Source organism: Balaenoptera acutorostrata, chromosome 3 (assembly GCF_949987535.1).
Source record: "Balaenoptera acutorostrata chromosome 3, mBalAcu1.1, whole genome shotgun sequence".
NCBI classification, from domain to species: domain Eukaryota; kingdom Metazoa; phylum Chordata; class Mammalia; order Artiodactyla; family Balaenopteridae; genus Balaenoptera; species Balaenoptera acutorostrata.
The window spans coordinates 146805736-146825890 of record NC_080066.1 but is presented as its reverse complement, the minus strand read 5'-3'; the positions used below and the strand labels follow the sequence as shown (position 1 = coordinate 146825890).

The 20155-nt window shown below is 42.4% G+C and overlaps 1 protein-coding gene across 4 annotated transcripts; it reads left to right on the top strand.

Annotated features, from left to right (window-relative positions):
• The first annotated feature begins 250 nt into the window (after nucleotides 1-250).
• On the top strand, nucleotides 251-19529 carry RDH11 (retinol dehydrogenase 11). Of its 4 annotated transcripts, XM_007184340.3 has the most exons (8): nucleotides 251-398; nucleotides 3028-3146; nucleotides 4423-4578; nucleotides 5752-5856; nucleotides 7105-7314; nucleotides 10407-10596; nucleotides 17625-17730; nucleotides 18636-19529. In XM_007184340.3, exons 1-7 carry the CDS (start codon nucleotides 325-327, stop codon nucleotides 17725-17727), a joined length of 957 nt encoding a protein of 318 aa, XP_007184402.1. In that variant the 5' UTR covers nucleotides 251-324; the 3' UTR covers nucleotides 17728-17730; nucleotides 18636-19529. The 4 variants fall into 4 exon arrangements, with proteins under 4 accessions (XP_007184402.1, XP_007184403.1, XP_007184404.1 ...); XM_007184341.3 differs by lacking the exon at nucleotides 17625-17730; XM_007184342.3 differs by lacking the exon at nucleotides 18636-19529 and having other exon boundaries at nucleotides 7105-7224; nucleotides 17625-17901.
• Nucleotides 19530-20155: the final 626 nt, after the last annotated feature.

Sequence of the window (20155 nt, the reverse complement as noted above, 5' to 3'; positions counted from 1 at the left end):
TCTGGACTTAGGCACCGGCACAGAGAGGACTGGGGAGATTTCATGGTGGCCAGAAGGGCCATGGGAGAGCTGGTTCGATGATCCCAAAGGCCCTAGATCCTAGCTGGTTGGGGACCCGTTGCGTATCTGGTGCAAAATTCAGCTTCTCTCAGCGTCTGCGAACAGCGTGCTCACATGCCAAGCTTTGGACTACATTTCCCAGACGGCTTTACTCCCCGGGCTGTCGCACTTTACTAGGGCGTGTCTTGGAAGAGAGGCCACAGCCGGCGAGCGCCGCTGGGGCATCTCGCTCACCTCCGGCAGCCGCACCTGCCTCCCCGCGAGATGATTGGGGTCCTGCTCCTGCTCCTGCTCTTCCTCCTCCCCTTTCTCCTGTACATCGCTGCACCCCAGATCAGGTCTGTGCAAATGTATTGCCTTCTCTTGAGAAGTCTTCGGGGGGAACATTCATCCCCATCGAAGCTCTGTTCTTCAAAAGAAGGAAAGGAAGACTCCCCGCGGGGCTCCAAGTAGGGGCGTTCGGTTGGTTGGAGGAGGTCCAGCTGCCCTGGGTGAGGAGGGCGATACCAGGAGACCCCAGGCCGTGGGAAGGGGCTGCAGTCCGGAGCACCCTGCTTTGTTTCCTCAACGCGAATCGTGACATCTGGAGCTTCATTGCTTGCTCTCTTGTTGCTGTTAGATTTGCTTTTTCTCTGCACAGATGTAGTAAAGGAGAGAAACGAAAGGGTTTCATCACACTCTCCTGCCTTCTACCTGCCTTCGCAGCAGGAGTTGGGGGTGGGAGGTGGTCCGAGTCCTGCTCTGGGGTTTGGGGGTGGGGAGGAGAGGTTGAGGGTCGTGGTCTCTTGACCAGGTGACACATCAGCCAATGGCTGGCTGAGTGCCCCGGAGAATCAGCAGCGAGTTGCACACTGCTGATTGGTGCTGAGTAAATCACCAGTAGTGACGGTGGACCAGTGACTGAAGACACACACTCCTTCCCTCGGTGGGGATTGGATGGGCGGGGGAAGGGGGACGCGGTCAGTGTCTGAGTGGAACTGGAAGGCGCGCTAGCTCACCCTCTGCCGTTTCTTACCACAGTCACCCCTTCTTCCCTTTCTCCCCACCTCCCTCGAGCCCCTCCTCCAGTTGTATTTTTCCTCCTCTCTGCACACGCAGTCCTTCCACCTCTAGTCACACATGGGTGTTGGTACTCGGTCGAAACGCTGCTTTTTATCTCTTTCCGCCACGACATCCTCTTATCCACATAGAATCTCAGTGAAGAGTTGAACCTGAACTGAAAATAGTGCTCATACCTCAGCAAGATTTTTCTAAGGAAGGTTACACTCCAAGGGTGATGTTCCAAACCGCCTAGCTAGGTCGTGGGGGCTCGACCAGAGCTGGACTTTCATAGTTGATTGTCTCTTTTCTTCCTGCTGGTTAAGGAGAAGGAAGAGCTGGGTGGAGGCCCTGATGTGTTGCGGCTCCTGGAGCTACAGCTGAAGGGACGTGGGAAACTGAGCAGGGAGGCTTGTTCTGAGGAGGAAGATATCCGTTGGTGGTCACCTTGAGTTAGTTTGCTTCCTTCATGGCCTGTTTGTTCTAAGCAGGAACTTGAGTGGCTAGAAGTGTGTACTTTGCAATTCTAAGTTCAATGAAAAAGGTTGAAATGCTCTTAAAAATGCATCTCCCAGTCAACAAATTGTTTTAAATTGAGCCCCCAAGATTTGCAGAGAAAAGAACAATCCGAGGCCTACTAATACCTGTTTGTGCATTCATTCTTTTGGAGAAGCAAGATGAAGGAAGAAGGACTCAAATTAGTGAAACCAGGACTTGAATCTCAGCTCCCCTTTGTACTTATTTACATTATTCTTTGTCTTATTTATTTATTTTTTCTAAATGTATTTATTTATTTTTGGCTGCGTTGAGTCTTCATTGCTGTGTGCAAGCTTTCTCTAGTTGTGGCGAGCAGGGGCTACTCTTCGTTGCTGAGCGCAGGCTTCTCACTGAGGTGGCTTCTCTTGTTGTGGAGCACAGGCTCTAGGCACGCAGGCTCCAGTAGTTGTGGCATGCGGGCTCAGTAGTTGTGGCGCACGGGCTTAGTTGCTCTGCGGCGTGAGGGATCTTCCCGGACCAGGGCTCAAACCCGTGTCCCCTGCGCTGGCAGACGGATTCTTAACCACTGCGCCACCAGGGAAGTCCCTCTTTGTCTTATTTTTAAGTGTGTGTGTGTTTCTGTTCGTTTTGTCCAGGATGACAAGCTTTCATAATTTTAACTTTGTGTTGGGTAAGCTGTTTTATCAAGGCCATAAAGTGCCAGTTATGGACAGATTAACATCAGTGGACCAGTTCTTTCTTTTTCTAGGCTGAGTCTTGTGATTTCCTAAGCCTAAGAAAGAGCTCCACCAGGAGCCTGGCTAAACAGATATTCATCAGTTCTTGTAACTGCAGGGAACAGTGCTAAGGTTTGCCCTTATAATAGAATCACTTCTGTCCTCAAGCAAGAGCAGAAACATTTGAACAAGAAAATCTTTTTTTTTTAAATGAATTTATTTATTTTTATTTTTGGCTGCGTTGGGTCTTCATTGCTGCTCACGGGCTTTCTCTAGTTGCGGCGCGTGGGCTTCTCATTGCGGTGGCTTCTCTTGTTGCGGAACACGGGCTCTAGCCACGCGGACTTCACTAGTTGTGGCACACAGGCTCAGTAGTTGTGGCTTACAGGCTCTAGAGCGCAGGCTCAGCAGTTGTGGTGCACGGGTTTAGTTGCTCCGCGGCATGTGGGATCTTCCTGGACTAGGGCTCGAACCCGTGTCCCCGGCATTGGCAAGCAGATTCTTAACCACTGTGCCACCAGGGAAGCCCGAGCAAGAAAATCTTAAGAGCAGAAAATTTTGTTTTCTTTCCTCCAATCTTCCTTTAATCTATAAAAAGACAGCAGTAGAAGGAACCAAAACAGCCCTCAGCCTTGGGGCCTGTAGACACGGGGGTGTTGCAGGAATCTCTGGCTGAGACAAAGAGAATGAAGAACTGATGAGCTCTCCTCTGCAGGAAAATGCTGTCCAGCGGGGTGTGTACATCAACCGTCCAGCTTCCTGGGAAGGTCGCTGTGGTCACTGGAGCCAACACAGGCATCGGGAAGGAGACAGCCAAAGAGCTAGCTCAAAGAGGCAAGTTCATCTGCTTCTAATTCCCTCCTGCCACTGTTGTTTTTTTTTAATTGAAGTATAGTTGATTCACAATGTTAATTTCTGCTGTACAGCAAAGTGATTCAGTTATACATATATATACATTCTTTTATTAATATATTCTTTTCCATTGTGGTTTATCATAGGATATTGAATACAGCTCCCTGTGCTACACAGTAGGACCTTGTTGTCCATCCATTCTATATGTAATAGCTTGCATCTGCCAATCCCTAACTCCCAGTCCATCCATCCCCCACCACCCCCACCTTGAGAACCACAAGTTAGTTCTCTATGTCTGTGAGTCTGTTTCTGTTTTGTAGATAGGTTCATCTGTGTCATATTTTAGATTCCATGTATAAGTGATATCATATGGTATTTGTCTTTCTCTTTCTGACTTACTTAGTGTAATAATCTCTAGTTGCATCCATGTTGCTGCAAATGGCATTATTTCATTCTTTTTTATGGCTGAGTAATATTCCATTGTATATATGTACCACATCTTCTTTATCCATTCATCTATCAAGGGACATTTAGGCTGTTTCATATCTTGGCTATTGTGAATAGTGCTGCTATGAACATAGGGGTACATGTATCTTTTTGAATTATAGTTTTGTCCAGATATATGCCCAGGAGTGGATTGCTGGATTATATGGTAATTCTATTTTTAGTTTTCTGAGGAACCTCCATACTGTTTTCTATAGTGGTTGCACCAACTTATATTCCCACCAACAGTGTAGGAGCGTTCCATTTTCTCCACACCCTCTCTAGCATTTGTTATTTGTAGACTTTTAATGATGGCCATTCTGACTGGTGTTAGATGATATCTCATTGTAGTTTTGATTTGCATTTCTCTAATAATTAGCGATGTTAAACATCTTTTCACATGCCTATTGGCCATCTGTAGATCTTCTTTGGAGAAATGTCTATTTAGGTCTTCTTCTTGCTACTGCTATTTTATCCCTTGCAATGATGACCATTCTCATTATTTCCTCCCAGTCTTGGAATTCAAGAACATTCCAAGTGCCCCGCTGATTTGCTGGTCTGATACTAGTACAATGTTCTACATATAATGGACACAATGAATATTATTGATTTATTTTTCTTTCCTGATATGTTCATCAGATACCTCTGTGTGAAGTAGGGGTAATTCCTTTTTTAAAAATACAGTAGAAAATAACATTTAACATTAGTATTAGGTCTTTGATGCTCACTCAAAAACAGAGCCGACAGCTTGTCTCTTTTATATGTTGGTTGACAGGAGCCCGTGTATATTTAGCTTGCCGGGATGTGCAAAAGGGGGAGTTGGTGGCCAGAGAGATCCAGATCATGACAGGGAACCAACAGGTGTTGGTGCGGAAACTGGACTTGGCTGATACTAAATCTATTCGAGCCTTTGCTAAGGACTTCTTAGCAGGTAAGTGTGGAACTGGAGACTATGCTGTGGGTCTTGCAATCAACATGGCAGACTTAGCTAAAAAGAAAAGATTCCGCTCCCTCTCTGACACATAGAAATGCTAGACAGAATATAGCCAAAAACTTCTGATTCATAGCTGAACTCATTAGTAACAAAGGGAAATACTCAAGAGGAGGAAACAAAAAATGAATTCAAAAATTCATAGCAGTGCGTAAGAACTAAAGCCAGAAATCTCATACGTGTACCAGAACTCAATATGGGCTTTAAGGTCTGGAGTCCAAATATCCGTACAGGGATAGGAGATGAGACCTCAGGATGTTGAGGGCTGGGTTGCTGTCTGTATCTGAGGCTCCACATAAGGTTGGGATTCACAAAAAGCCATCTGGTCCTTGGTACAGGGAGCTTAAAAAAAACCCCAGGCCACCAGCTCAGGGACATGACAAAGAAGCTTATCATCTCTTTAGAACATGGATGGATAAACGGTCATCTGCAAGAAATTAGAACTTCAAGCTGACATCATTTATGGGGTGGGAGGGAATTCATTCACACCACCAACTGGTGCAAGAAACTTGAGCTGAGAAATTAACGTAAAACCCCGTAGTATCACATCAAAATTGAGTCCAAGAGCACTCTGTAGGCTTATTCCCTCATAACCCAGGGATCTAGGCCTCCCAAGGGAAGCAACTTCCACTGATATATACTTTTAGTCAGAAATTACAACTCATATGAGGAAATAAATCATAAGAGAGAGTTGGCAGATGAAACAAAGAAGTGAAACCAGTGTTTCTTTGTGGGCCTGAATCCGAGCGGCAGGGAGGCATAGAGAGTATCCTTTTTCTCTTGTTTTGGAATTTCCCATTCAGCTTGGGAAATCTTTCTGTTGGGAGAGATAGACAGAACACTTCCCAAAAGCACTGAGTAAGTAGCTCCTGAATTGGAAAGATTGGAAAGGCCATTTGGTAGTGTCAGGTGGAATTTTGCCCTGTATTAAGAGTACGTATGATTCAACTAAAGTCTTAAAATGGAAAATCAATACAAAATAAGTATGAGAGGAAAATAGAGGAAAGATTGAAGCCATGCATCCTCATTTTCAAAGCATGGGTATGGGGCAGATTTCAAAGATGTAACGGCTGTGTCTGGCCACTTCCACACTCCATCCCCTCTTCCCTGCAGAGGAAAAGCATCTCCACATTTTGATCAACAACGCAGGAGTGATGATGTGTCCCTACTCCAAGACAGCCGACGGCTTTGAGATGCACATAGGAGTCAACCACTTAGGTAAGAAATTGTGTCTCATCACAAAGCTAGAGGGAAACTAAAGTTCCCCTTGGAAAACTTAGGGTCATATGGAGCCTTCCTCGTGGTGTGATTAGACCTTTGGGCCATAATAGACTATAAGTGTATAATAAATAGTGTGGTCCTGCCTGAAAGCTCAGGCTCGCTTGAGGTTCCTCCCACTTTTTTTTTTTTTTTTTTTTTTAAAGGATTTTCTTTTATTTATTTATTTATTTATTTGTTTATTATTTTTGTCTGTATTGGGTCTTCGGTTCGTGCGAGGGCTTTCTCCAGTTGCGGCAAGCGGGGGCCACTCTTCATCGCGGTGCGGGGACCGCTCTTCATCGCGGTGCGCGGGCCTTTCTCTATCGCGGCCCCTCCCGTTGCGGGGCACAGGCTCCAGACGCGCAGGCTCAGCAATTGTGGCTCACGGGCCCAGTCGCTCCGCGGCATGCGGGATCCTCCCAGACCAGGGCTCGAACCCGTGTCCCCCGCATTAGCAGGCAGATTCTCAACCACTGCGCCACCAGGGAAGCCCCCTCCCACTTTTTAATCTGTGCTTCAGATTCAATTTACCTTAGAATATTTTTGAACAACCTAATTGGATTGGGGGCTGTGTTGCTTTCTTTGTAGCGACGCTTGTGGCCAGCATCAAGTAGAGGCCACCTGCTCTTAAACAGTGATGTTATTCAAAGTTGGAATAAGACATGACTTCATATTCATATTCACATAATCCAGACCTACCTCTTAGAAAGATGTCTCATGTCTTTGGCTGTTCCTATTTCCCCAAACCGTCACTGAACTTATTCTGTAGTTGATAATGAATTAATGAGGCAAAAAGCCTTATTCTTTTAAATTTTATTCATTTATTTATTTATGGCTGTGTTGGGTCTTCATTTCTGTGCGAGGGCTTTCTCCAGTTGTGGCAAGTGGGGGCCACTCTTCATCGCAGTGCGCGGGCCTCTCACTATCACGGCCTCTTTTGCCGCGGAGCACAGGCTTCAGACGCGCAGGCTCAGTAATTGTGGCTCACAGGCCCAGCTGCTCTGCGGCATGTGGGATCTTCCCAGACCAGGGCTCGAACCCGTGTCCCCTGCATTGGCAGGCGGACTCCCAACCACTGTGCCACCAGGGAAGCCCAAAAAGCCTTATTCTTGAATGCTCTGCCTTCCATAGCTGAGCCCGGCTCACCACTACTCCCTTCACCCTCACATTGGCCCTTAACTCTGTTAATTCTACTTTTTCTCAAAGGTCACTTCCTCCTGACCCACCTGTTGCTAGAGAAGTTGAAGGAATCAGCCCCATCAAGGGTAGTGAATGTGTCTTCCTTAGCACATCACCTGGGAAGGATCCATTTCCATAACCTGCAGGGTGAGAAGTTCTACCATGCAGGTCTGGCCTACTGTCACAGCAAGTTAGCCAACATTCTCTTTACCCAGGAACTCGCCCGGAGGCTAAAAGGTAGGCTTAGAAGAAATGAGTGTGGAGACATGAGTCAATGGGAAGTAGCTAAAAGCCACAGGAATAGGAACTGTTTTCTGGAGCCCATCCTCTGGACAGGACCTGCTTCCATGGCTCTACCTGGGTACAGTTTTAGTAAACAGCCCACAACTGAATGTTGGAGGTGACTGGGAGGTAACGGGAAAATTCTGAAGGCTGGGCTTTGGCAGTTACTAGCTGCATGACCTGCAGCAAGTTGCTTAACTTTTCAAGACTTATTTCCTCATATGTAAAATGGGACTGCTTCACGGGTTATTGTCATGATTAATTCAGGCCTCATGAGCAAATCAAGTTTTTTGACTCGTAGTGAAACTAGATAGAAGGGAGGCACCAGAACTGGCACTGGCTACAACCATTAGGATAAAACAGGTGCTGGGACTATGGAGGGGGTCTCCCTAACAACAAAGGGTCAAACAAGAGGGAAATGTATGCTTGAGGAGGGGAGTCTCCAGTCACAAATAAACAGAGGTCCTTAGAACGGTCTACTATGGATTTCCAATAAATAGAACAGGAAATCCAGGGTGGACAATTAGAGTTGCTTAGGATTAAGGCAGGCAGAATTCAGGCTGAAGGTATCAGACACATTAGCCCCATCGTTGGAACAGGATCGTCAAACCACATGGACAGCTGTGAGATGGAGAGTTATGTCTATGCCCAGGGCATAACATCCTTTATCAGCTTGGGATAGATCAGGGTAACTGGATGGTGAAAACTATCCAAAGGTTGGTCAGGGAGCTAGGGTGGCCTGGAAGTGGAGAGATGGACCCAGCTGTGAGGATCAGATAAAAGCAGAGGCCACACGAGTGAGAAAACCTGATAGGTATGAGGATTAGGTGGGAAATAGCTATGATGCAATGAAAGAAACCTGGGCATGACGGAAGAGGCATTCATTCAGCCGTTCAACAGCCACGTATTCAGCGTCCATGCTATTTTACACACTGGATTACAGGTTTGAGGGTGGAGTGGTTCACATCCAATGGGAGAGAGAAATAATTAGCAAGTATTTATACAACTGTCACATGTAAAGTCAGTCTAGTAATGCATGAATAATTCTCATTGTATGAAGTTCAAATAAGATGGAAATATATAGTTATTCTCCTCTCTTCCCTTTCTGCTTTTCTCCCCTCAAGATATCACTGTCAACAACTTGATGTGCACCATTCCAATTATTTTCTTGTGCATTTACATATGTATATATCATACGAAAGGAAGTGAAATTCCAACACAGTATCTTAGAGATCTTTCCATGTAGTACATAGAGATTTACCCCATTACTTTTGTTGGCTGCATTGTGTTTCATAGTATAGATGTGCTTTAGTTTATTCATTTCCTAAACAACGTCTAGACAGTTTCCTTTTCGTTGTTGTTATTTAATTATAATTGTGATAAATGCCATAAAGGGGAATTACGAGGACCTATAATGGATTGGCAGGGGGGTGGTGGGGAGAACCTTATTCAGTCTGAAGGAACAGGAAGGACTTTTCTGAGGGAGTGAGTTGCAAGCTGAGCCCTTGCAGGATGATTAGAAATTAAATGGGTTACAGTGTCGGTGGGGTGAGGCAGCTGAGAGGGCTGAGGAACATTCCAGGCAGAAGGAAGAGAATGGCTGAGGGTCTGGTCTCTGCTTGAGAAACTGAGAAAAGGCAGCCATAGTTAGAATGTAGAAAGCAGGAGGTCTGAGCTGAGACTGGTAAGGTAGGTGAAGGTGAAATCCAGAGAGGCCACAGTAAGGATTTTAGTGTTTATTCTAAGAACAATGGAAAACTGTTAAAATGAATCCTTTTTTAAAATGAGGGCAAGAGTGGATGCAGCAGGTGATTTCTGTGGTTGAGGTAAGAAGTGAGGGTAGCTTGGACTAGGGTGGTGGAGGTGGAGGGTAATAGACACTCCTGAGAGATATTTAGGATGTGAAAATCACAGGGCTTGTTGATTGGAGATGCATGGTGAGGTGGTGGATCCTTAAGGACTGGTCCTGTATGCCTGCCTGGTTGAAAGTGTAGGGAACACTGCAAGAACCAGGTTTGGCCTTAAATACATGAAGTCAGTTTTGGACCTCTGAGTCTGCATTACTATGGGTCACCTAGAGTAGATGTCAATTGGAAAATAATACAGGTCCACAGTCCTTTTTCTGTAATTGTGAAATCCACAAAGGCCTGAAAACTGTTTTTTCCTAAGCTTGATACCAAAACTCATTTGGCAGCAAAACCTCACCTGTACTAGGGAGAGTAGGTAATAGACATTTTATATATATAAAATAAAATTTAAAAAATTGGAAACATTTCTGACCCCAGGGTTTCTAGAAAAGAATTGGAGACCTGAAATAGCACATGCATCAGTGTCATTTAGCACTTATCATGCACCAGACAGTATTCTAAGCTCTTTTACACATGAACTCATTTAATCCTGAGAACAGCTCTGTGAGGTGTAGGTATTATAATTATCCCTATTTTACAGATGAGGAAACTAAGTCACAACATCAGGTAGGTTACACAGCTAGTGAGTGGTAAAGCTCGGATTTGAAACTGGGCAGTCTGACTACAAAGTCCATACCCTTAACCACCACATTACACTGCCTTTTATTGTCAGCCAAGTGTTAAAAGGAGCCACTTGGACCATAGATAAAAATGAGTGCTATAAAGTTACAGAGAGGGAATTTAGTGAGCCATGAGAACTCTTAACATTTAAAGTTTGGGTAGAAGATGATGAACCGGTCCAGGAAACAAGAGGATGCATCCCAGAAAGGTTAAAAAAACCAGAAGAGGTGTGGGATCATGAAAGCCAATGAAAAGGCAGCTTTAGGATGAGAGTGGTCAACAATGTCAAGTGCTTCTGAGAGGTCCTGGCTCTGCTGCTTCCTAGCAGTTAATAACCTCTCTGAGCCTTAATTGTAATCTGTGAAATGAAGGTATAAATTACTGTGAGGAGTGCTTGCGATAGCATCATGGGAAAGGAGTCCACATGGGGCAAATGTTTATTCATGTCTTCTGCTCTCTTTGGCCACTTGGCAACATCAAGTCCTGTCTTCTCCTCTCTATATGGCATCCCCACATCAGGCTCTGGCGTTACAACGTACTCTGTACACCCTGGCACAGTCAACTCTGAATTGGTTCGGCACTCATACCTCATGAGATGGATTTGGTGGCTTTTCTCCTTCTTCATCAAGACCCCTCAGCAGGGAGCCCAGACCAGCCTGTACTGTGCCTTAACAGAAGGTCTTGAAGTTCTAAATGGGAACCATTTCAGGTATGAATGTATCTGTTTTTGAAGATGGAATTTTATTGCCCACAGGAAATAATTTGGATTTGTCTGGTGTACCGTACCCTTTTTATTTATTTGGGGGGGGGGGGAGGGGTGTTTATTTATTTAAATTTTCATTTTATATTGGACTATAGTTGATTTACAATGTCGTGTTAGTTTCAGGTGTACAGCAAAGTGATTCAGTTATACATATACATATATTCATTCTTTTTCATATTCTTTTCTCATATAGGTTATCATAGAATATTGAGTAGAGTTCCCTGTGCTATACAGTAGGTCCTTGTTGGTTATCTATCTTAGATATTGTAGTGTGTGTATATTAATCCCAGGCTCCTGATTTATCCCTCCGTACCATGTTTCCCCTTTGGTAACCATAAGTTTGTTTTCGATATCTGTAAGTCTGTTTCTGTTTTGTAAATAAGTTCATTTGTGTTATTTTTAACAATTAGATTCCACACATGAGTGATAGCATATGATATTTGTCTTTCTCTGTCTGACTTACTTCACCTAGTATGATAATCTCTAGGTCCATCCATGTTGCTGCAGATGGCATTATTTCATTCTTTTTTATGGCTGAGTAATATTCCATTGTCTGTATGTATACCTTACCTTTTTAAAAAAGTACATTGTCCAATATGGCTTTTGTCTCTTGACTCTAGGGATGAGGGTAGTTAATGATGCTGCTAATGATGCTGTTTTATCTTTTAATAGGGGAATTTGACCCATTCACATTTTTTTGTGGTAACTGCTGGGTTTGATTTTATTCATGCCATCTTTTATATGGATGATTATGCTTTCTGGTTGTTTCTTTTCTTCCTACACTTTTTATGTCAGTCTAGTTTTCTTTGTTCCTTTTTGGGCTCCTAGTTCTATTTTTTCACATTAAAAAGAATTTGAAGCTGTATTTCTCCACTGTCTTCAGGACTAAAATAGTATCAATGGATTCCCTTCCTGAATAAGTGAAGACTTTTTAAACTTTGTATTGTAGGGAATTTTGAATGTACACAGGAGTAGACAAAATAGCATGTTGAATCCCCATATACCCATAATCAGCCTCAACAACCATTAACCCATGGCCAATCCTGCCCCATTCCCATCCACTACCCCTTCCCATATTTTTCTCATTCCATATTATTTTGAAGCAAATTCCAGATATCACATAAGATCAAAATTTTAACATGGTTTCACCTCCACCTTCAATATTTTGTGGAAATAATCCGAAATTTTAGAGAAAGGGCTGTAAATAAACTCAGATTGGAATGAAAGGTAGACAGTCAGATCATGAAAGGCCTATAAATGCCAGACTTGGAGAGGAGCCACAGAAGTTGTTTCTGTAGAGAGAGCCACAATCCGGTCTGTGGTTTAGAAAAATATCCTTAGTAACTCCGTTTGATGAATGAATGAATGAAGTACCCCAAATGAGAGAGAATGAGTTTCTGATGTAGGGTAATGACAGCCAGAATGAGGAGAATCGTTTAAGTGAGAGACCCGGAAGAGGCAGAATTTTTACCACTTGATGACCAACAAGTGAGGGGGTAGAGGAGGATTTGGTGACCTGGGTTCAAGCCTGAGTTATTAGGAGATTAATTGTGACATTAACTGAGACAGAAGATGTAGATAAATAATGTGTATAACTTAGGGTTCTTTGATTCCAAACCAGTGGAAATGGACTCTGGCTAACATAAGCAAGAAGAGAATTTATTAAAATATGGGGATACTCCTAGGTTCGAAGAGAAGACTGAAGAGTCAGGCTTCGAACAGTCAGAATGGCCAGTCAGCTGGCCAGGACCCTGTGGCTGGAGTGAGTGAATGCCAGCTGTCTTCAGTCTGTTGTGTTGCCCACCATCCACTCTCCAGGGAGGAAGCATTGGGTCTCCTTCCTACCCCAGTCATCGCCTCCATCCTCTCACCCCCACTCGCTTGGCTACAGGAGGACAGGCAGGCATTTGATTAATGGGTTCTTCAAACTATATCCAAGAGGAAGAGGTAATTCCATAGAAAGAAATCAGGTTTCTATTGCCAAAAGAATGTGGGATGGGCGTTCAACCAAAGAGTAACAATTGCCCACTACGTAATAAACCCGGCTCTGTACATGTTGAGTGTGTTATCCATAAGATATGTGAGTAGAACTGTGTAGCGGATAGTTGGAAATGCAGGTCTGAAGTGCAAGAAGATAGATTATTTAGTTTTGTACACTGGAATGATTTTCCAAGAGTGACTGGATTCTTCTTCCCTGGAGATTTTAAAAAATGAAATAACCCTTTATCTTGGTTTTGACTGAATGGCTTAGAGTCAGCTTCAAATCCATAATTATTGAATTGACTTTTGAAGAGCCTTTCCAGTACAATGGATTCTTAATTTTAAGCATTTTGAAGATCCAACAGCAGCCATGTAGACCACTAGCAAGACATGAACATAGAAGTCTGTCTTGATTGAAGCTTTAGGACCTTTGCACTGGTTGTTCTTTTCTGCCTGAAACTACTAATCAACTTTTTGTCTTTATAGATTTGCCTATACAGTTGGAATTATATAATATATGGCCTTTTGTGACTGGCTTCTTTCACTTAGCATTACATGTTAAAGGTTCATCCATGCTAGAGGGTGTATCAATACTTCATTCTTTTTTATTGCCAAATATCTTATTTTATGGATACACCATCTTCATTTGTCCATTCATCAGTTGATGGGCATTTGGATTTTTTCCCATTTTTGGGTTATTAAGATAATGCTGCTTTGAACATTCATGTACACATTTTGTATGGATAGTTCTCTTGGGTATAAACCCAGAAATGTAATCTCACTGGAATATGGGTCATATTTTAACTCTACTTTAGCTGTTGAGAAACTATCAGACTGTTTTCCAAAGTGGCTGCACCATTTTACATGGCCACAAGCAGTATATGAGGGTTCCAATTTCTCCACATCCTTGTTAACACTTGTTATTGTCTGTCTGTCCTTTGATATTAGCTATCTGAGTATGTATAGAGTAGTATCTCATTGTGGTTCTCATTTGCATTTTCCTGCTAATGATGTTGAACATCTTTTCATGTGCTTATTCCCCGTTTCTATATCTTTGTTGGAGAAATGTCTATTCAAATCCTTTGCCCATTTTTAAATTGGATTGTCTTTTTGTTGTTTAGTTGTAACAGTTCTTTATATAATCTAAATATGAGTCCTTTATCAGGTATATGATTTGCAAATATTTTCTCCCATTCTGTTGATTTGTCTTTTCAGTTTCTTCATGGTGTCCTTTGAAGAACAGAAGTTTTTAATTTTGATGAAGTCTCATTTATCTATTTTTTCTTTTATCACTTATGCTTTTGGTGTCTTATCTAAGAAACTATTGCCTAGCCCCAGGTCACAAAGATTTATTACTGTTTTCTTCCAACGGTTTTATAGTTTTAACATTAAGTTCAGGACTATGATCCTTTTGTTTTTCTTTTTGAATTTTATTTTATTTATTTTTTATACAGCAGGTTCTTTTTTTTTTTACATCTTTATTGGAGTATAATTGCTTTACAATGGTGTGTTAGTTTCTGCTTTATAACAAAGTGAATCAGCTATACATACACATATATCCCCATATCTCTTCCCTCTTGCGTCTCCCTCCCTCCCACTCTCCCTATCCCACCCCTCTAGGTGGTCACAAAGCACCGAGCTGATCTCCCTGTTATACAGCAGGTTCTTATTAGTTATCCATTTTATACACATCAGAGTATACATGTCAATCCCAATCTCCCAAGTCATCACTCCCCCACCCCCGCCCCCACCCCCACCCCCGCCCCCACCCCCGCCACTTTCCCCCCCTGGTGTCCATACGTTGTTCTCTACATCTGTGTCTCTTTTTCTGCCCTGCAAACCAGTTCATCTGTACCATTTTTCTAGGTTCCACATACATGCAATAATATATGATATTTGTTTTTCTCTTTCTGACTTACTTCACTCTGTATGACAATCTCTAGATCCATCCACGTCTCAACAAATGACTCAATTTCGTTCCTTTTTATGGCTGAGTAATATTCCATTGTATATAGGTACCACATCTTCTTTATCCATTCGTCTGTTGATGGGCATTTAGGTTGCATCCATGACCTGGCTATTGTAAATAGGGCTGCAATGAACATTGGGGTGCATGTGTCTTTTTGAATTATGGTTTTCTCTGGGTATATGCCCAGTAGTGGGATTGCTAGATCATATGGTAATTCTATTTTTAGTTTTTTAAGGAACCTCCATACTGTTCTCCATAGTGGCTGTATCAATTTACATTCCCACCAACAGTGCAAGAGGGTTCCCTTTTCTCCACACCCCCTCCAGCATTTGTTGTTTGTAGATTTTCTGATGATGCCCATTGTAACTGGTGTGAGGTGGGTGATACCTCATTGCAGTTTTGATTTGTATTTCTCTAATAATTAGTGATGTTGAGCAGCTTTTTTTTTTTTTAATTGTTTATTTTTGGCTGTGTTGGAATTTTGTTGCTGTGTGCGGGCTTTCTTTAGTTGCGGTGAGCAGGGGCTACACTTCGTTGCGGTTTGTGGGCTTCTCATTGCGGTGGCTTCTCTTGTTGCGGAGCACAGGCTCTAGGCGAGCAGGCTCAGTATTTGTGGCTCACGGGCTCTAGAGCGCAGGCTCAGTAGTTGTGGCGCACGGGCTTCATTGCTCCACAGCATGTGGGATCTTCCTGGACCAGGGCTCGAACGCGTGTCCCCTGCATTGGCAGGCGGATTCTTAACCATTGTGCCACCAGGGAAGCCCTGCCTCCATTCTTTTTCCGAGGTCCTGGATCGTCTTCACTATAATTATTCTGAATTCTTTTTCTGGAAGGTTGCCTATCTCCACTTCATTTAGTTGTTTTTCTGGGGTTTTATATTGTTCCTTCATCTGGTACAAAGTCCTCTGCCTATCTTTCTGTGAATGTGGTTTTTCTTCCACAGGCTGCAGAATTGTAGTTCTTCTTGCTTCTGCTGTCTGCCCTCTCTCCTTTTTTTTTTTTTTGGCTATGCCACACAGCGTGTGGGATCTTAGTTCCCCGACCAGGGATCAAACCTGGGCCCCTGGCAGTGAGAGAAGAATCCTAACCACTGGACTGCCAGGGAATTCCCTATGATCCTTTTTTTTTTTTTTTAATTTTTATTTATTTATTTATTTATTTATTTATGGCTGTATTGGGTCTTTGTTTCTGTGCGAGGGCTTTCTCTAGTTGTAGCAAGAGGGGGCCTCTCTTGATCGCGGTGTGCGGGCCTCTCACTATTGCGGCCTCTCTTGTTGTGGAGCACAGGCTCCAGATGCGCAAGCTCAGTAATTGTGGCTCACGGGCCCAGCTGCTCCGCGGCATGTGGGATCTTCCCAGACCAGGGCTTGAACCCGTGTCCCCTGCATTGGCAGGCAGATTCTCAACCACTGCACCACCAGGGAATTCCCTATGATCCATTTTTGTTAATTTTTGTATATGGTATGAGGTAGGGTTCCAACTTCATTCTTTTGCATTTGGATATCCAATTGTCCCAGAACCATTTGTTGAAAAGATTATTTTCTCTTTGCTGAATTGTCATGATAGCTGTATTAGTCCATCTCGGGCTGCCATAACAGAATACCACAGACTAGATGGCTTAAATGACAATTTATTTTATCACAGTTCTGGAGGCTGGAAGTTCAAGATCAAGATACTGGCAGGGCTAGTCTCTGGTGAGGCCTCTCTTCTACGTTGCAGATGGTTACCTTCTTGCTATGTCCTCACATGGCCTTTCCTCTGTGTGCATATATTCTTGGTATCTCCTTCTCTTCTTAATAAGGACACTAGTTCTATTGGATTAAGGCCTCACCCTTATGACCTCATTTAACCTTAATTACCTCCTTAAAGACCCTATCTTCATTACAGTCACATGGGGGTTAGAGCTTCAACCTATGGATTTGGGAGGACATGAATCAGTCTATAACAGTAGTATTGCCAAAAATCAATTGACTGTAAATGTGAGGGTTTACTTCTGCACTTTTAATTCTATTCCATTCATTTACATGTGTATCCCTATGCCAGTATAACACTATCTTGATTACAGTAGCTTTATAGTAAGTTTTGAAATTGGTCAATCTTTTACCTATACTGATTAATACTTACCAAAGTCCCACTGGAAATATCAGCATCATGACCATGCTGATGTCATAACCATACTTCAGTACCTCTTATTGTATGTAATATTTGAATTCTGTATTTGAATAATTTTTACAGCATGTCTTAGCTTACAGGGCATTTTCATGTCCTTTGTATCATTTGCTGTTCACCATAAACTTATAAAGAATTTAAGGCTTAGTGCATTGGAGGCTGTAGAGGCCTACAGAGGCCAAGTCATTCCCAGAGAGTCATCCAGACCCTCTTGGTCATCAGTGATAGTCTTTTCACTCAGAAATGGCAGGTTTTGCTGGTGGTATTGGTGAGTTCCCTTAAACAGAAGTACTACACTTATAAGGCTTGTTCTTTGAGTTTAAAAACAGTTATAACTGCAGGCAGATCAGAAAGAAGAAGTTTTTTTTTTAACCACTCCAAGCATCTATGACCAATGTAAATAGCAGTATCTCAGCTACATAACACTGTACAAGGTCCTATAGAGTGGACCTTAGAGACATGTTTGAATGAGATGGACATACACAGGAGTCAAGCAGGCACTGATATTACAGTTAAATATATATACATATATATACATATATATATATATATATATATATATATATATATATATATACACACACACACACAAAGGGGAATATAAAGACTAAATGATACACATTATATATCAAACAAAGCATTCTGATCTGGTGTGGTCTAGTGAGCTCTAAAATGGTAATTACATTTTCTCTGAGGTAAACATTGGAGGATGCAGAGATGGGACAAACACTGGTCCTGTGAAGCGCCCAGGGCACATGTCATCCCTGGGTTGTTTTTCTATTGTGTTCCTTATCCCAGGCAGAGAGCAGACTCCATTCTTAACCCTGTGCTTTAAGCCTTTCTCTTTCCTTTCCAGTGACTGCCATGTGGCATGGGTCTCTGCGCAGGCTCGTAATGAGACAGTAGCAAGGCGGCTGTGGGATGTCAGCTGTGACCTGCTGGGCATCCCTGTGGATTGACAGGTGATGGCAGTTGGACCCAAGAGAAGCCTGCAGTAGACTACTAAGTACTCCCTGCCAAAATGATTCTCCTTCAGGATGGCCAAAACCTTGAGCACAAAGAAAGCAAACCTTCCAGCCTTGCCTGCTTGATGTCTGATACAAGCCCAGTGTACACTGCCAGATTCATCTAAACGCCTTGCATTTGTCCAGATTTATTTTGCTCCTGTTACTGCCAGAGTTACTAGAGATAATATAGGATAAGTAGACCTTCATATGACCTCCAAGCTCATATTTTCCTTCTGAAGCCTACTACCTAGGAGAACCTAAGCTATGGCAGGGGTTAATTTCTGGCATTTTGGATTAGTTTCTATCCTCTTTGTCCACAGTGTAGTTCCTCCCAACCAAACAACCTTCAAGGGGGCCATCCTTTAGCTTTAGCTAAACTCCAGGAGTCACAGTGGCTTGGCTCAAGAGCAGGGTTTGTCCCTCACCTGTTAAGAAAACCATCATGGCACCAACATCTGGATTCTTTCAGGAAACTCTTCACTGAATCTGGATTGTGGCATGGCTTTATCTCTGACAACCTAAAGCCACTGCTGCTAAAACACTTTCACATGCCTAGACCACAGAAGAGCTTCCTTTTCTAAGAAGTTGGTGGAGTTTACAGGATGGCAGAAATTTGGGGAAAGGCAAAAATAAAAATCAAATTTAAACTGTCATTCATTTTCCTGCTGTTTCTCACATCTGCAAGAGGGTAGTGAAAGAAGCAGCTTGAGAAGATAGGCCACCTGGCTTCAGTTACTGACCCTAGATCCATGGAGGCCTCCTTTTTGTACCTTGGCTTCTCTTAGAAAACCAGAAGGGAAAGGCTATTTAGTGATTGTCCCTGAGTATATCTTTGTGTGTGTTCTTGTGTATTTATGCAGCTGGGAGTATTCAAAATAGCCACAAAGGAACAGTATTAAACTGGACCCCCGTGCAGGTAAATGATCAGAGATGGAGCAGACCTGTGTCATTCAGTCTTTGATACAATGGAAAATGAACTCTATATGCTGATAACTACCCACCAAGAAGCACATGGGTGGCAGGGAAGAAGTCCAAAAAAGAGAAGAATCCTGGAAGATAATGCATGCAAAGGCAATGAAGGGACTGGAAAAGGGTTTTAAAAAAAACCACACACACACTCACACAACAGCTAAATATGTTAGTAATATCCAGCAATAGAAGAATTGAGGGTGACCACCTGAGTTCAAGTAAGACGGGAAAGGCACTATGTTAAGCATCAATCAACCTATGTGGTAGAAAAAAACCCCCAGACAAACAAAAACAAACAAACAAACAAAAACCCTCCAATTATTTATTCAGCAAAATTATCTTAAGGACTGATATTGGTAATTATAGTCAATTTAAAAATCTTTCAGGGCATTTCCTTACGTTATCTTGACAAGATTAAAATGTGTACTGTATTTGCTAGAAATCTACAATTTATTTGGAGAATGTTTATCAAAAGTAATGCTGCCAAAGGAAGGCTGAGAAATTGGTACTGTTCCATCACTTGTTTGGAGTACATTCTTCTAATAGAGTTTGTGATTTTCTTGGACTAACAATTTACATGTTCACTTTGGTGGAGAAAAGAGTTATAGGACCACAGTCTTCTCATATTTGTAAATAATCTTTTGTTGAACTTGTTTTGACCATTAGGCTATATATTTAGACATGGTCATTTTATGGAAAAATTGGAAAACTTTTGATAATAGTGCACAACTGAATTAATATTTTACTTAATTTATATTAACTGTCAATGACAAATAAAAAATTTGATTATTTATCATGTTTTTATTTACCAGAATAAAAACTGTAAGAATTAAACAAATTTGAGTCAACAGAAGAAAACAATTAAATGAAAGCTTAATTAGAGTCAAAAGAAGAAAACACTTTTCATTACTACGGTTATGCAATCATTTCTTGTTCATGAGGATAATTTGTCCCAAAGTCAGCCACAGTACAGTCTCAATTCAAATGCCATTAACTTGGGTTGTGTGATAATTTGATTATTCATTCACCCATTTTCTACTAATCTTTTATGATGCTGTTCAAAGATCATGTTTTCCATCCCAGATCATGTTTTCCATCCCAGGCTATTTGTTACCTCTCCTTTTTGTACTTGTCCCTTCTATAACACAATGCTATGGGACCTACAGTACACTGCCACTAACAACCTGACTTTTCTCTCTCTCTCTCTGCTCAATGAATATTAGGAGCTCAACGGAAGTTTGTTGAATCAATGGTCTTTGAACTCAGTCTAATAAGGGTCCAGGAGATATAAATCACCAAATCATTTCCCTCTGAACAGTCATATGTTTTTCAATACGTGTGGGCAGTCTTAAGTATTGGGCTGCCAAGCAAACATTTCAGAACGGGCTCCATAGGCAAACCATCAGTGAAA

Excerpts from the sequence above, each read along its gene's own strand:
- RDH11 (XM_007184340.3), top strand. The coding sequence starts at position 325 with ATGATTGGGGTCCTGCTCCTGCTCCTGCTCTTCCTCCTCCCCTTTCTC. Across the intron at positions 399-3,027 it reads ATCGCTGCACCCCAGATCAG|GAAAATGCTGTCCAGCGGGG; the intron begins GTCTGTGCAAAT and ends TCTCCTCTGCAG. Across the intron at positions 10,597-17,624 it reads CTAAATGGGAACCATTTCAG|TGACTGCCATGTGGCATGGG; the intron begins GTATGAATGTAT and ends TTTCCTTTCCAG.